The sequence below is a fragment of the Labeo rohita genome, chromosome 18 (assembly GCF_022985175.1).
Source record: "Labeo rohita strain BAU-BD-2019 chromosome 18, IGBB_LRoh.1.0, whole genome shotgun sequence".
NCBI lineage: Eukaryota > Metazoa > Chordata > Actinopteri > Cypriniformes > Cyprinidae > Labeo > Labeo rohita.
The window spans coordinates 33,891,030-33,907,879 of NC_066886.1; the positions used below are offsets into that span (position 1 = coordinate 33,891,030).

The window sequence follows — 16,850 nt, forward strand, 5'->3', positions numbered from 1 at the left end:
AAACCAAACCCACAATGACATCAAAAAATAAAACAAATGACAGGATAAAAATGACAAACTATTTCCATGTTTTTCTTGTGCGTCCTCTATAGTTAATCTCTGTATGTGTCTCTTTTTCTGCAACTAAATGGCGTTTTGTAATTAGCAACTGAGGCGTGGGATGAGATGTGTAAGAAATTAGTGTTTTAAGGACTAAACCCTGACAAATTTCTTCAAATACAACATCTGAAAAATGTCTTGAGGTGTGGTTACCGTAGTAGAAGAATGAAATATGAAATAATTGACTCCAGGTGATGAATTATTAGAAAATAATGCTTTGTGTCGTGGCTGCATTACCACCTCAGCTGTGCGTTATTTTTCTAATAATTCAACGGCCCATCTTCAGTTGTTCCTTACGTGTCTTTATGTCAAGTAGAGTAAAAAATATACTAGTTGATGGCGATTCCTGGCAGTGTGTGCGAACAGGGTTGTATACTAAATATACATAATAATAAACAGGCGGTTCAGAAACAAAACACACACATACACAGAGATATATGCTCTGAAACAGAGCACCATCCACAGAAGCAGTGACGTATTCGTTTGTTTAACCTGAATCTCTGGAGGAGACCATCCCAGAACTGAGCTCCTAGCAACAGAGACACAGGAACAAGAGGAGAGAGGGTAAAAATAGCACCTCAACACATCTCACACACACATATGCAGTCAAAAACCTGAATCTCCCCCACTTGGCCACATTCACACTTAGTGACGATCACCCATAATGGCAGAAAATTGAGGATTACAGGATGGTGTGAAAACAGCGAGTGTGTGTGGTTATAATAAAGCTGAAAAAAACATGAGATAATCCTCATGTGACACAACCACATGATTCAGCAGACAGAGACAGACATACGACCCAGCAACCAATGAAAGGGCTTCTGCGATGTGACATAATGCATGAGCATGTGGCATGTTCAGCACACACACACACACACTCATATGAACGGATCTAGAAGGTTTCATTATAAAAATGCTCAATGCTCATATGAAACTGCTACATTTTGAAAGTGACAGCTGTGCATGAGTGAAAACCCTCAATTATAGTTCTATGCATATACAGACCAGTCACTCACACAATTACAATATGTCAGACATAGTAATAGCTATTGTAATGTCTCTGCATCTCATGGTTGTAAAAAGCATTAATGCTAAGCATAGAGTACTGCATTAGAGCAGTAGAAGAACGTCAAAATTATTCAGGAAAACAAGATTTTCTTATCAGAGTGATAAAATGTTGTGTTACAAAAATGAGTACAACCCTCCTGAAAGTTACTAAATAAAACACACAAAAAAATAGTGTAGCTTTAAGGCAATTTTTGATCAACAGGTAAGTATATGAACCAAAACTTTTAAAGACAAGTAATTTCCTGATAATTAAAAGCATTGTATAGCCTACTGAATCATACTCAGACCTAATGCTGGCAACAATGGTACCACTTGAGAGAAAACTACCAGGTGACTTATTTCTTAGCATGAAAGAGGACAATGCAAAGAGGAATACCAAATTATTGTTTAAATGTGAAAATATAGCAGAAGTCGCATCGACATTCAAAAACAATGGACTTGTGACAAGTCTCCTGAAATAATCAGGTCTTTCTTTTAAGTTTTCATTTAGTGATGAGTGAGTTTTTGCTAGAAAAAGAACAGGAGAAACACCATGCAAGAGTCTCAGAGCCGGCAAAAGCTATGAAAAGAGTGACTTCGCTACAGAGTACGACACAGCCTGCAGAAGTGACATGCATGGTTGTTGTCACCACCAGAACTACCTACTGTAGCCAAAGCACAATAAACACATCTGACGTCTTCCAAGGCCCATATTTACAAAATATAGACATCTGGGAATCCATACTCTGCTCTCGAGACCAAGTCAATCATTTCAGATCCAAAAGCATCCAAAATGTTCTGGTGTTGCTAGAGGAGGAGTACGGTGAGAAGTGTCTGGTTCCCACAGTGATGTTCAGTGGTAGTAAGCTCTTCTATAGGGATGTATGAGTGCTGAAGGTGTGAGGGAGTTGTGCTTTATCAATGCTGTCATGAATTCACACACCACTGTGTGATGTAATACAAAAAACTGAAACAGAAGATGCTACCCTCCCTTCATTCCCTGCATTATTGGGCATTTTTTCAGCATGACAATGAAGATATTCATTCTCCCAAAGTGAAAATCCTTCAGTGGACATGTGTTTCACTCAATCTCAACATCTCAATCTCTTGAGCAGCTGTGGGGGATTCTGTAGAGATGAGCTGAGCAGAACTCCCCATTAAAGACCAGGGCATTTAAGGAGCTCGTCTTCCTCCAGGAGTTAAACAGGACAGATGTGACATTTTGTCATGAACATGTACACTCGGTGCCAAGAAGGGTCAGAGCAGTGTACTTAGAGTTCTGGAGGACATATTAAGTACTAGAGTATTATACATTTGCTGAATTAAATCTGCAATCCTTCATTTATATATTTTTGTTGTTTTTATTAAGTATATGTTTAATACATTTTAATTTTGCCATCTTTCCATGAATTATATTAGTGATCATTAAGAAAATAAGAAAATAATTAAAGAAAATAAAAGAAAATCTTTTATATATATTCAGAGGGGGTGTACTCCTTTATGCTGTGCACTGTATGCACAGTCAAACACAAAGCCAAGTGAGTCCACTTGTGAGTCCATGTTAAGTGCACTGAGTCCAACCGTGTGAAAAAGTTAACTCAGGAAAAGATTAAACCAGGGTTTAGATGAGGTTAATCCCAACCAGGTGAACTACACCTCTGATTTATCATCATTAACCTAATCTTCACCTGATGTGACACCTCAATCCTACTCACCTGTAGCGCTTCAATGAAACCCAACTGTGATCTGTGTGAAAGCTCATTTCCTGGCCACGTCATTCACTCTGAACGTCATTACACAATATCATGTTCATGAAATTAAGTTTAGGAGGTGATTCAGACATACTCATTCATTTTTCTTGCTACCACATATGCAGTCTTGCACACATCCGTAGCAATGCTGTAATGATCTGTAGTAAAGCAATAGTTTACTCAAGTATGAAATGCAACTTTTCAATTTTTAACATTGTACTGGTCACCATGCAACTGTCGAATGGGGCCTGGAGCTTTGAAAAAGGATGCAAAGACATTGTTGAAAGTTTTATTAGTTGACCTTAGAAGTCAACTTCTAAGGAAAAGCCGACTTCCAGAGCAAACATTTACAGATAATGTACTCATCCCCTTGTCATCCAAGATGTCTTCCTTTCTTCAGTTGTAAAGAAAATGTTTCTTGAGGAAAACATTTCAGGAATGTTCTCCATATAGTGGACTTCAATGGTGCCCCCAGGTTTGAACTTCCAAAATGTAGTTTAAATGCGGCTTCAAAGGCTCTAAATGATCAATAACCAATCGTTTCACTAGATAACACCCTTCTTTCTCGGCTGGGATCATTTAGAGCCCTTTGAAGCTGCATTTTGGAAGTTCAAACTCACTGACACCATTGAAGTCCATAATATGGAGAGAAATCCTCAAATGTTTTCCTCAAAAAACATAATTTCTTTATGACTGATAAAAGAAAGACACAAACATCTTGGATGACAAAGGGGTGAGTACATTATCTGTAAATGTTGTTTTTGGAAGTGAACTTCTCCTTTAAGTCCTTTGCTTACTTTGTATGTAGCAAATATGCAAATCTGGTCATTATTAACTTAACATTTTGACCCCATTCCTCAGTACAATTATTAGAGAAGTAGTGACGTCCAGTTATAAATGAATCATTCTTTTGTGTCGGATATTTCCAATAAAACAGTTGATCTTATTCAAAAAAAACAATCTGAATGATTCACTCAAGAGTTAAAGTTACTGACTGCCTCAATGATCTGGGGACAGTGGTTAACCTCTCACTGGAAACTATGAGTGAAAAACGTATTAATCTGTTCTTTACAAAGGTCTACTTTTCAATTTTAAGAAAACTAATACAGCACAAGAGATAAATGACAGAATTACATTTTATGGCTGGAAACCAAGAGCTCTACAGCTGTCTTAAAGTGTGTGCAATACAAACAAACAGTTCTATAATAATAGTAACAACGGTAGTAACTACGGTAGTAGCTAAACTTGAGAAGGTAAATGAACTAAAAATATTTTATTGATATATCAAGTTGTCTCGAAATAGAAACACAAATAATCCTTGAAGCCTGTGCCAAATACCTAAAAACAAATAATCACACTATGTTCTCAAATAACATACAAAACCACATGAGCAATATGACCTTAGAAGAGGAATGTGATTAGTGTGTGTGTGTGTGTGTGTACTGGTTTTCTCTACATTATGGGGAATAAAAGTTCCCACAGGGACAGTAATTCAAGTACATTTTGTCCTTGTTGGGATATTTTCTAGGTCCTCATGTAGAAACAAGCTTATAAATCACACAGAATGAAGTGAATGAAGTAAAAATGGCTGTAGTTTTGTCTGAGGGGAAGGTTTAGGTGTAGGATTAGGGTAAGGAGATAGAAAATACAGTTTGGACAGTAGAAAAGCCATTATTTCTATGGAATGAACCCATAAAACATGGAAACCCAATGTGTGTGTGTATTAGAGAGGAAGAGAGGTGGGGGAGGGCGAGGGTACTTTACAAAGCATTTGTTAATCGGTTCACGACCAAACGGAGATTATGGAATTAACCCTCAGCTTTCACTTCAGAAGTCGCAACTTCTTTTCCTCACTCCACCCGTCCTTTTGAGGATAAACAGAGATCCATTTTTATCAAACACATTGATCACGATCATTTTATACAGACAAAGAGGTCAGATTCAATCAAAGTGATTTGATTTCACCATAAACCTCTGTATCCTGATGATGGTTAATGTCCAAAACTCCAGTTACACCGGGTGTTGGTACAGCCCTCTGGCGAGTCATAAACTCATAAAACAGAGACGCGCTATAATCTCCCGCTCATTAGACAGGACACGTGGTTGTTTGTGTTAGAGCTTGAAGATTACGGAATCAATTAAATAAACTTCTTCATCTGTATGACATTCACATCTCAGCTGACTACATTCTGTGAGAGAGATTTGTATAACGGTCCAAGCATGACGGTTCAGAAAAAATGTTTTGAAAAATATCCAAGCTGTTCTTTTCTATAAAATAAAGTGGATGTGATTTACATTAACAAGTTTAAAAATACACAGAAGTAATATACAACTTATGTATATTGTGTATAATACATATCGACTGCATCTTGTCAAAAATATAAATATAGTCAAAATCTGAGTAATAACAGAACAACGGTTTAAACAGGATCTGCATTTTCATGGCTTTAAATAAAAGAGACAATAAAAAATTTTTGTGCATCAAGAACCCAACTTTTCTGGTAAAAAACAAACAAAAAAAAAAAAACTTTTTGAAAGTCAACAAATTTGTGACAGCTGAATGCTATGTTTTTGACAAGCCAAGTCAGTTTCTGAGTAGGCGTGATTTAAGGCCCGAAATAAACTTTATGTCATAAAGTATAATGAACTATGCAAAAAGTACTTTAAACCTCTCCAGCACATTTTATAATTACCCAAATATCAAACATAATTCACTCCACACACACTTAAGATGGCTGACGGTTGGAATATTTAGAAAAAACATCGTCATAACACACTCAGAGCATCAATCACTGCACTACATACTTTACAGCTAAGAAATAAATCATTATTAACTCACGATGCATCTGTTTTCAATTCGACATCATTTAAATATCACAACAACCATGTCTGTCAAATATAATGTGCACAATACACGCTGGTATTTACAAGCAGCAGAAGTCCAGGAAGTACATGCAATACCCACACTACCGGATGCTTTGACTACTTCATCGCTTTCCAACAAAGAGAAAATGGTGACCTGAGCAGATTCAACATGCTGTCTGTCAGAGATGATAACATGCCTAATGCACACAAGTATAAATTCTGCACTCACTAAAATTGAATTGGAATGATCAATTCGTCACACTGCATGCTAAAGACAATAGCGCCCCATGAAATCCATTTTACTTTTTCCTAAATTCCATTTTTTTTTGTTTTTTCTGTTTTCATTTTTCTGGACTCATTTTAATGGTTAAATTAAATTTTATTAATCAAAAAGCATGTCTAATTAATTAAAATCATGAAACAAACCATTTAACATCAGTTTATTCAAAATTACATGATTATGTAAACATGAAATGTTTTATAAATGCCCACCTTATGTTTTGGTATTGTTACCAGATTGTGTGTTCTAGCATGTCTAATTATTTGAATGCATAAAAACAAGTTTAATTTATTCTTACAATAAAAATTGTAAGAATAAATGAAATTCTGTGTTGTGTATTTGCATTTTTCTGGTTATAAAATGAAGGCACAAAGAATTAATTTCATTTCAAATAATAATAATAAATAATAATTTATTTGTATAGCACTTTCCATACATAAAATGCAATTCAAAGCGCTTCACAAGCATAAAACAAACTTTAAAAACAACATTAACATGGTACAAATGATTTAAATGATTCAACAAGTATAGGCAAAAAAAAAAAAAAAAAAAAAAAAAAAAAAACACAAGGAAAAACATTTATCTTTTGATTAATGAAAATTAAACATTTTATTTTTTGGCAAATAAAGGGGATCTACTAATATAATTAAAACATTGAAGAAATATATGATTATTCCTTAAAAATACGGTTTTAATAATTTTAGTAGTTGTAGTATTGCGTACATTCTGCTGAACAATGATAATGTATTCCTGCCACAATGTCTTCACGTCAAACGGGTTGCCAAGAATACCTTTCAATTTCTGTGTGTATATGATATTATGATGGTTTTACTTAAATGAAAGAGTAAAATGGTCACGAAGTGACTCCCAGAGCAGTTCTGGAGATGTATTCATGTATTTATGTCCTCATTTAGTGAGACGACATAAGCTAATATCACCGCAAGTGTCACACGCTTCAGTACGAGTAGTAAACAACACCATTCATTAACACAGACACGCGGAGAATTCATATTTAAATAGTTTTATGGCTTAAGTATGTATTAGTCCATATCGCGATTTGACTGAAGTGTAATGACCTACTTTTGATTAATTCATCCAAACTTTGACAAATTCCGTGACATTATGCATTAAACTGTAAATTATGTTTTTATGATTGGATTCCGTGATTCCGTCTGCGCTTTCTGCATTGTGGAAATAATAGGGCCCTAAGAGAATAAACACCAAAAGCATTTATTGGGTTAGTGAACATCAGCGTACGTTATATTTTGATGGATTAAAATGTAGTTTGGTCACTATGTTCTCAAATTTAAAAGATTAAGGTAATTATCAAAATTTGTGAAAATAAAGTAAAAAAAATTTTTTTTTATAATTTGTTACATTTAATTAGCCCACTGCAGATTTTAAGCCATATAGTTATGAGTCTAAATTAAATTAAATTAAATGATCCAAATTTAAGTTCTCACATTAAACATCCCACAAGTGTAACATTAATGACATTATTGATGAGATTGATTGCACTGCGTTCTGAATATTGAACTATACTTAAGATACATATAGAAGAGTAGTTTGGGCATTCTTCTAAACATCTTCGTTTTGGGTGAACTATCCCTTTAAATGGTACATGATGCTCTAGGCTTTGACCTCATAGTTTAAAGGAGAAAACAAGGAAAAAGAGAGAGGCAAAGAGCAGAACAGACCATCACATGACGGACGCTCATGTGAAAATCTGCTGCCTGCTGTTTCCCAGAGTCTCCCTTCACCAGCAAACCCTTCACCCACCAGAGCTCTCAAACACGCCTGCCAAAAAATGTCTGAAATCCCACAAAATCTGTTTGCTGGAAAAAAATAACTGTGTTGCACTTGTTTACAGTTACTTCAAGCATTCCAAAGCCAGGTTAGTCAGTCTGGAGCAGTGAACATTTAACACACATCCCGATGAGTTACCACAGGATGTCATCCAAACGTAATGACGCAAGATTAAATTTAGTCAAATTAAATGGAGACGCAATGTTCACACACAATAAAATCCCATGATATGAGATCACGGACCATTTGCGACAGGCCACTGAACAGAACGCCCTCCTTATCAGCATTATTATTGCATGAGTCAATCTCTATCAGTTCAAACTAATTAATAGATATGAACCTTCATGATGACAAAACAACAAATGGATATGGATTCTATATGCTTAACAAAAAAAGTATAAAAAAGAACTTCATATATAGACAAAATAAGCATATTATTAGACATCAAATTCAACAAATGTTTACATTATTATTATTATTGTCTATTTAATTATTATAATCTGTTTATCTTAATGGTAATAGAACCATACAAAGTATTTACTAAACTGGAGCAGCTATATCAAATACAGGTGAGATGAAAGAATTAGCTTGATTTGTGTCAGTTTTAACGTTTTCTGCAACAATAGGAAAGTTGTCAGAAAGTCCCACTCAAATAACTGATCAAATAAGGTTAGACAACCAGCATTTCTGTAATCAATTTAGCTTGTGTCTCCAAAACGGCTGATCATCTACTGAGAAGTAAATACCACAATGAATACTGAGAAGTTACATGTGATCAAAAATGAGCAAAAGACTTAGTACTTACTTTAACAAACATAAAATCCAACTCCTGGTTCATGTTTAAATCACAGCCTGCTCTATTTCATGCTGAAGACAAGAAAAATGACGTCCGTCCTACTTCTGCCAGCGCTGGGAAACACGTAAGGGATCGCTCAATGCATCTGATTGGATCCCTGATCCCAGACGGATATATTTATTGATAAGTGCGTCTGGGAAACGGTCTTCTGAATGGCTGATGCTGTAGCCAGCGGAGAGAATTGCTTGTCTGTATCCTCAGCTGTTCTCAGAACAGCCAAACCCTCTAGTGTCACATGAGCATGAACAGAACCTTTTTTTTAATTGCATCATTCTGCAAAACTGTGGGACAGTCAGTGCACAGAGAGAGGTGCGTTTCAAGCTCACATGTAAACATGTCAACAGACGCCACATGCAGATGCAGCAGTAAATGGCTGTGCTTGTTTCATTTAGCCCTGCACAGAACTTATTTACTTCCTAGTAATGCAACACACATGTTGGCAATCAATGGTTTGCCATTTAGGGAAGAACGGAGTCATTCACATATATGTTTATCACATATGGTCACAACTGAATATCCAAGATAATAAAAAGATAAACATTCATGTTGGCTGCAATAACTTTTACACCGTTTTAGCTAAGACTTCATTTTGAGTTTACACATCCTAATCATTATTTTCAACAGGTTTTAAATTAGGGCTGTCAAATGATTAATCACAATGAATCACATACAAAATAAAGGTTTGAGTTTGCCTAATATATGTGTGTGTACTGTGTGAAATTATGATGTATATTAACACACAGTATGATTTTCAAGAATCCTCTCAATAACATAATTTCCTGTTACATATGTTTATAATATTTTAACAAAACTGCTTTCTCGTAGGAAATAATAACAAAAGTTTATGGAAGACTACTATTAAAGGGGTCATCGGATGCTAAGTTCACTTTTTCATGTTGTTTGAACATTAATGTGTGTTGTCAGTGTATGTACAAATCTACCCTATAATGATAAAAATCCATGCAGTGGTTGTTAATTAATCTGTAAAAATAATATCCCCTTTTTCAAATCGAGCCGTTCTCAGATGCCTGTCATTGTGGCGTCACATGACAGAGGCCACTCCCACAATAGTTGATTGACATGAGCGTTTTACCTCAAATCACCTGTCACAGTCCGCCCTCTTTGTTTCCATGCCAGAGCAGGGATGTAAATTAGACAGGAATATCTCCGATTGAGCGACTGAGGTGTTGTGTTGCTGGTTGTAATAATGAACATAGTGGTCGTCATTTACTCCCGACATCTGAGCCGCTGAAGATGCAGTGGATTACGTTTGTTTGTGAAGGGAATGCGCCTCCCGATCTACATATATCCGTCTATGTTCACGCAAATCATTTATGATCCAGCTTCACTTACAGCAGAAGTGAGTACAAGTATTTTTTTATGAATCTTTGCGATCACCTTTCCTTATAAAGTGTTAGTTAGCAAGTTTAGCAGCTAAACGCGGCTAAAGTAAACAGGCTTGTCTTTCCACAGAGAGAAGAGAGGGGCGGGGCGAGCAGAGCTCATTAACATTTAAAGCAGCCTCGACCAGAATGAGATGATTTTAGTAGAGCTGATTTTGGCAAGGTAAAAAGGGTGATGTTTTACACTACCACTGAGAATTTTTAACCAAAGTTAAAAATTTAAAAAGTATATTATAAGTTAAAAAGTATATTATAGACTTTTCATTAAGACCCTAAAGAATTATATCAACTTGTGGAAAATGGGCATCCGATGACCCCTTTAAAGAATCTCATCCCTGTAATGAGGCTTTTTCCGTATTAAATTCCTCATCTCCATGTGGTTCCAAACATGCATGACTTTCTTTCTTCTTTGAAACACAAAAGAAGATATTTTGAAGAATGTTGAAGACTATTGACTTTCATTGTATGGACAAAAAAAAAAAAAGTTTTTCATAATATCTTTTGCGTTTCACAGAAAAAGTGAAGTTAAACAGTCAATGGCTGTACAAGGCGAATTATCGTATGTGCATGTGTTACAAAGCATAAATCTTTGTCCAGTTTTCAGAATGAGCATGTTGTCATTTGTAATGCATATGTTGAATCTCATTCATCCGATGTTTATCATGTTCATTCGATGTTTGCTACTGTAATGCATGAACGTAACTTTAATAACCAGGGGAAATTTCCACAAACAAATAACCATGTACATGCATAGGATGCTTGCACTATAAGAATGTATGGGGAGACTTCAGATATAAAAACACTAACTCATCTGGTGTTGTTTTCTCATTAAAATCAAACAATTTCCTAATAATTCAATAGAATGCATAGGAATACTAGGGAATACCAGGAATAAGAACACAGCAGGATAGATACTATCATTCCTAAATATCATAAAAATAAAATATGGTAGCAGTTTGTCAAAATTTTGCACTATTTATATATTTATAGTCTTTGTGTAGCACCTAAAGCTCTGTAGACCCTTCTGAAAAACTCAAATATTAGAAACAAGCGGCTGATGTGTACCATTTGTATTGGATCTGCAGCTTGTGTGTGAGTGCAGCATCATTATAAATAGACATTACTGAAAGAAAATAAATAACAAATATGATCGTACAACCGGTTAATACAATATCTTTTTTTTTACGCAAAGATCAGTAGTCTGTCAGCATACGATTTCACTGTCTGTTGTGAGGATCTGGTCATTCTGCAAAAAGCTGCTTCCATAAGATCTGCACGAAGCAGCCTGCGGCGGAATTCCACGATACCAGCGAAAAGAACAGGCCATTCCCCGCATCAATGTGAGTTTTATCCAGAGAACATGAGCACACACAAAGACCTGCGTGTTCTCAGGATTGCCTACAAACCTGAGGAAATTGAGAATATGACTTCTTGGATTTGGTGACCTTTGAGAGAGCATAGGAAAATCTCATGCTGGCTGCAGACAGCCAAATAAAATATTTAGACATGACATCATAGCAGTTCAGATCACTACAATAATGCTTTGATTGTCCAATGCATCACACTAACACCACAAGAGTCTACAAGACTAAACAGCATTAAAGAAACAGCTCAAACAAAAAAATGAAAATTCTGTTATCATTTTTTCACCACTATGTTGTTTTTTTTCTTCAGCAGAACATGTGAGATAATAAATTAAGTCAAGTCAGCTTAAGGGTAATGTGAAATTAATCCATTCGACTCGACTCGTATATTCCAACGCCATGATGTTTGGGCATGTGATGTGTGAGAACCAGTGAGAACCGGTGAGGGGTGAATAGGTGAATGTCTTGATCTGACTTGATCTCTTCATCATACAAAGTGACTGAGATGTTTCAGAGGACTTGTTTGATGCTAACTTTGTCCTTTTTTGGAGCTTGAAAGTTTTGGACCCCAATGACCTTCATCCACCTTTTCTCAGAGCAACCGACGAGCGCGCCATGAAGGATTCTAACTTCCGTTTGGGTGCTTTCATATTCCAGGTCTCCATAAAAATACAAGTTAAAACGAAGTAAAAAAGATCGATTGAATTGAAGCTTTTTCAGTATAACATAATAAACAAATGCAGGTTTAACGTTATATTATTGGCTCGGAAAACATGTTAATTTGACTATGCTGTAAAAAAATCTATATAAAAATTTAAGTTCAGTCAACTCAAATAAGTTTAGTCAACTTAAAATGTTAAGCTGTACTAAGTGACAACTTAGATATTCGAGTCGACTAAACTAAAAAATTGGATTGCTGTGTTTGTTACCTGGCTGCCGTAAAATTGTAAGCTGAATCAACTCAAATAAGTTGTCAGTAGTAAAACTTAACATTTCAAGTTGACTAAACTGACTAAACTTTTTTGAGTTGATTGAACTTAAAATTTTCCAACATTTTAATGGGCGGATGTTTACAATATTTCACTAGATTTGTAATGAGACGCGTTTGTAAACCTGTTTGCACTGAAGCTGGAGTTTTCCGCCAAAATAAAAGCTCTACTGCAGTTTCCGTCAAAATAAAAGCTCATAGGTTTATTTCTTGGAAGCAAGGACTAAAATTAACAGACACGCGCACAGAAAATACTGTACAAGCAGAGCAAGCGAGTTGTTTCGATGGCATTTTCCCCTCTATTTCACAAGCGCCACCTGCTGTCAGAGAGTGAAATTCAGTCTGTTGTTTTTGTTTTATGCAGGTTTTAGCATAGTTTCACAAAGCTTTAAAGTCAGACCATTCTGTTTTTGATTCAAATGCTGAAATGATACAGACAAATTTAAATTAAAAAATGCTCATGCTACATGTGTTTCATCTTTGTTTGTATTGTGATTAAAATTCAGTGGTTGGTTCTTTGGTTCATTATTAAATACGTTTAGTTTTTGTAGTAGCACAACTGCAAAAACAAATTAATGACCAGGAAAAAAAATATTTAGGGCTGATACATTTTCTCAAATCACCAGCCATTGGCAGATGTGGCAAAACTAGTTTTAGGTCCTGCTTGCAAGTGTAGAAATTAGGACAAAAGTATTGTAATTTTCCTACAGAAGAATAAGGTAAAATAATATACCTGAAAAATACAAATTTTATTTCATTTATTTTACTTACTAATTACTAATAAGTATTTATTTACTAATTTATTTTACAGTGCAATTATTTTACAATATATGGCTATTCCTGTCATAGGAATAATAATATAAAATTATTATTATTATAATATTCTAATTTGTTTGGCTTCCAAATTGACCAGTGTGAGTGTACTTTAGACTGAGACACTATATCACAACTGACTGAGTTCCCTGTAAACTTTAAGAACAAGTCAATTCACCAGATTTCTTTCTTTGTTTAGTTTGTACACTGACCTGTTTTGGAGCTCTTAATTTTTAACTCTCAGAGTGCACCAGAGAGATGAATTTAACTTTAAAATGTACAAAATTTTCTCCTGGGGGGGCATGCCCCCCCACACCCCCCTAGTGGGACCGAGGTCCACCACCACAGTCTCACAAAATTCTGTGGGAAACACTGGAATCATATCAACTTGTGGAAAATGGGCATCCGATGACCCCTTTAAAGGAGAAGTTTCTTTCTTCAGTTGATAAGAAATTATGTTTCTTGAGGGTAAAAAATCAAATGGCTCTAAATGATCCCAGCCGAGGAAGAAGGGTGTTATCTGGCAATAAGGTCTGGGATCGTTTAGAACCCTTTGAAGCTGCATTTAAACTGCATTTTGGAAGTTCAAACTTGGGGGCACCATTGAAGTCCACTATATGGAGAACATTCCTGAATTTTTTCCCTCAAGAAACATTATTTTTTAATGGACTGAAGAAACAAAGACATGAACATCTTGGATGACAAGTGGGTGGGTAAATTATCTGTAAATTTTTGTTCTGGAAGTGGACTAATTCTTTAAATAATGTTAAAATATATCTGAATTAAAAATAATTTTTTCTGTTTTTCCAAATGAGATGCACATTCAAGGTTCTGTGTTTACCACATGTGACATGTTATGTGTATCAGTCTTTGTTTATATGTAAATAAAGATCATATCTTTTCACAAAGCTTGGATTAAGCTGCTCGATTCATATGGATTCGTTTTACGATGTCTTTATGCCTTTTTTAGATCTTCTAAGTTGTATGGGTTTGCATCGACATGAGGGTGAGTAAATGATGACGGTATTCTCCCCTTTTTGGGAGAAACCAATTAAATAACATACACAACTTGCCTGGAAATAAACAAGTAATGAGTACACAACGATGCTACCCATTTTAAAAATAGCCCTTGTCATGTTTGTTGTAAGTATGAATCAAAATAGACGCTCTGTTCTCTAGCAGCTTTCAAAGGATCCGTCAGTGCGTTTACAATAAGACAGCTGCATCATGGGGGATGGGTGGGCCTCCCCCCTTCTCTCCCTCTCTCTTTTCAGTAAAAGCATCCAATCATTCGTCATCTGAGACATCGTTATGACTACATGTGATGATGTCATGCTTCGGCCGCCACACGACAATATTCCAATAGATTTTTTTCCCAAGGAGACACGCCTTGATGCGTGCGGACCGGCCTACAGGCCGCAGCGGGGGATTGAATACAACTACGTTGGAAGATGCGTGGACGCGGGCTGTGATGCTAGAGATGCTCTCATCAGCACCAGAGACGGTCGCATCATCCGAAGCAGGCAATGATGCTCGCATCAGCACCGCCCGCATCCCACTGGCTCTCTGCGGTCAGCCATCAACTACAGCTGTGACCCATATCAATACATCCCAGGCCTTTTGAAAACCTGTGCTTGCATGTGCAATACTACGAATCTCTGCTGTTTCCAAGGGTGCCGAAGGTGTTTGCCTATCAATGGCCTACCTGATACTGTCCATAGCATCTTTGAGTGCATCTCTTCAATAAAAAATGGCAAGCAATGCAGAGGGTTTCATGTGCATTTCACTGTGTTTATATAAACGCTGTGATTTTATGCTGCAATATGTTGCAATCCAAGGTTGTCATTTTAAAGGACAAATCGCGTGATAATGCAGACAATAAAAAAATTCTAAAACACGACATATGACCGCAATATAAAATGTACCTTCGTATAAATATGAAACAATAGGTTGTTCATCGGCATAAGGCATGCGTGATGAATTGCTTCATTCAAATAATCACAAGCCAATAAACACAACATATGCCCTATGCCTCACAGCAACGCATCAATAACCCCGTTCTGAATAATGCACTGACATTAAGCGTTAACACTTTGGCATTGCATTGACATTTGCATTTGCTGTTGACACTATCAGATGCTGAGTGTGTTTACCTTTGTATATAATTCAGACGCAGCCATGATGATGGTCGCACAATGTTCCTGCAATCACAGTCAGCTAAACATCCGATCGGTCCCGAACATTCAAAGCTCCCCTGTAGATCTCACTCAGTGAAAAGACCTTAGAAGGATGTCATGAATCCAAAGGCTCCGGCTCATTCCTCATCAATCGGCCCGTGTTTTTGGCGTGTCTCTGTTCGTTCTGGGTGCGATCTATGCAGAGAATGAGTCAATGAAAACGCGGTTGCCATGACCGACAAAAATAATGACGCAAGAGTGCGCTCTGGTGGACAACATTAGATCAGCACACACTGGCATCCCACCAGTTTGCTATTATTCTTGTTTATTTAAACTTGACAATAAAACTCTTTACTGTCAAGAAAACAAAAATCTTTGGTGACCACATATAATGAATATGATTAATCACATTTAGTACCGATAATAATAGCAGAAAAAATAAATAATAAAGTTACAGTAGCATTGACATTTTTGAAAAATAATATATTTCTAATGAAGGTTTTTTTTTTTTTTTTTTGTAAGATGAACCTCTCTGACAATAATGGTGATGTTAGCCTTTAAAATTAAATTTTACGACAAAATCACATTTTATTACTTTACTATTATTATTTTAATTTAGGCCTTACTTCTTGATTGCATTTGAATGTATTGAATTAAACTCTTTAATTACTGTTTTAGTGCAATAACTGTTTTCTATGTTAACATATTTGAAAATGAAATAGGTCTATACATATTTAAAATATATTAAAATAGAATACAGGTATTTAAAAAATAATTATTTTACTGTATTTTTTTATTAAATAAATGCAGCCTTGGCCCTTAGTGAGCATAAGGGACTTTCAAAAATAAATGATTCCAAACGTTTTGACTAGATTGACATACGGTATACATACTGATTTGCCATCACATTAGTGTCCGCTCTGCCCTCTGTTGTATGGAATTATTTTTGTGCCAGTAAAAATTAATGTAATTTTTCCAAGAAATGTAATATCTTTGAAGCTGCATTAGAAACACCCTCGCATTAGTGTATTAGTTTCTTTCTTTCTTTTTTGTAATTTGATGTAAAGATGATATAATACAAAGTATAGTGTTACAATTGTACATACATTTAAAAAAAAAAAAAAAATACATATATATATATAGAAGATTTACATTGCTGATGACCGTTAAAATGAATCACCAGTCTTGTGAAAAGGGCCCATCCTGACACAATTATCACGTAGGGGTGGGGCTAGCAGTGGTGTGTTCCCATTGGCTACTGAGTTTTTGATTGACAGTTTCTTGACTTTTTTTCTTCATCTTTATTTTCTCCCTTTCACAGCAAGATTACTATGTATACGTATGTATGCTTAAACTGAGGTGGTGCATTAAAAGAAGGGTGTGGTGTATTAAAATCAGCAT

At 35.7% G+C, this 16,850-nt stretch overlaps 1 protein-coding gene across 5 annotated transcripts in view; it reads right to left on the reverse strand.

Moving 5' to 3' along the window:
* The window catches only part of myo5aa (myosin VAa), an 83,413-nt gene extending 67,741 nt beyond the window's left edge, over window positions 1-15,672 (reverse strand). For 2 of the 5 annotated variants that reach the window (XM_051134844.1, XM_051134843.1), the window contains exon 1: window positions 8,654-8,853. In XM_051134844.1, coding sequence (XP_050990801.1) covers window positions 8,654-8,686 — 33 coding nt within the window. In that variant the 5' untranslated portion in view covers window positions 8,687-8,853. Of the gene's footprint in view, window positions 1-8,653; window positions 8,855-15,425 lie in introns of those variants that run through there. The other 3 variants (XM_051134842.1, XM_051134841.1, XM_051134845.1) reach the window with 3 other exon arrangements.
* Between the last annotated feature and the right edge of the window lie 1,178 nt (window positions 15,673-16,850).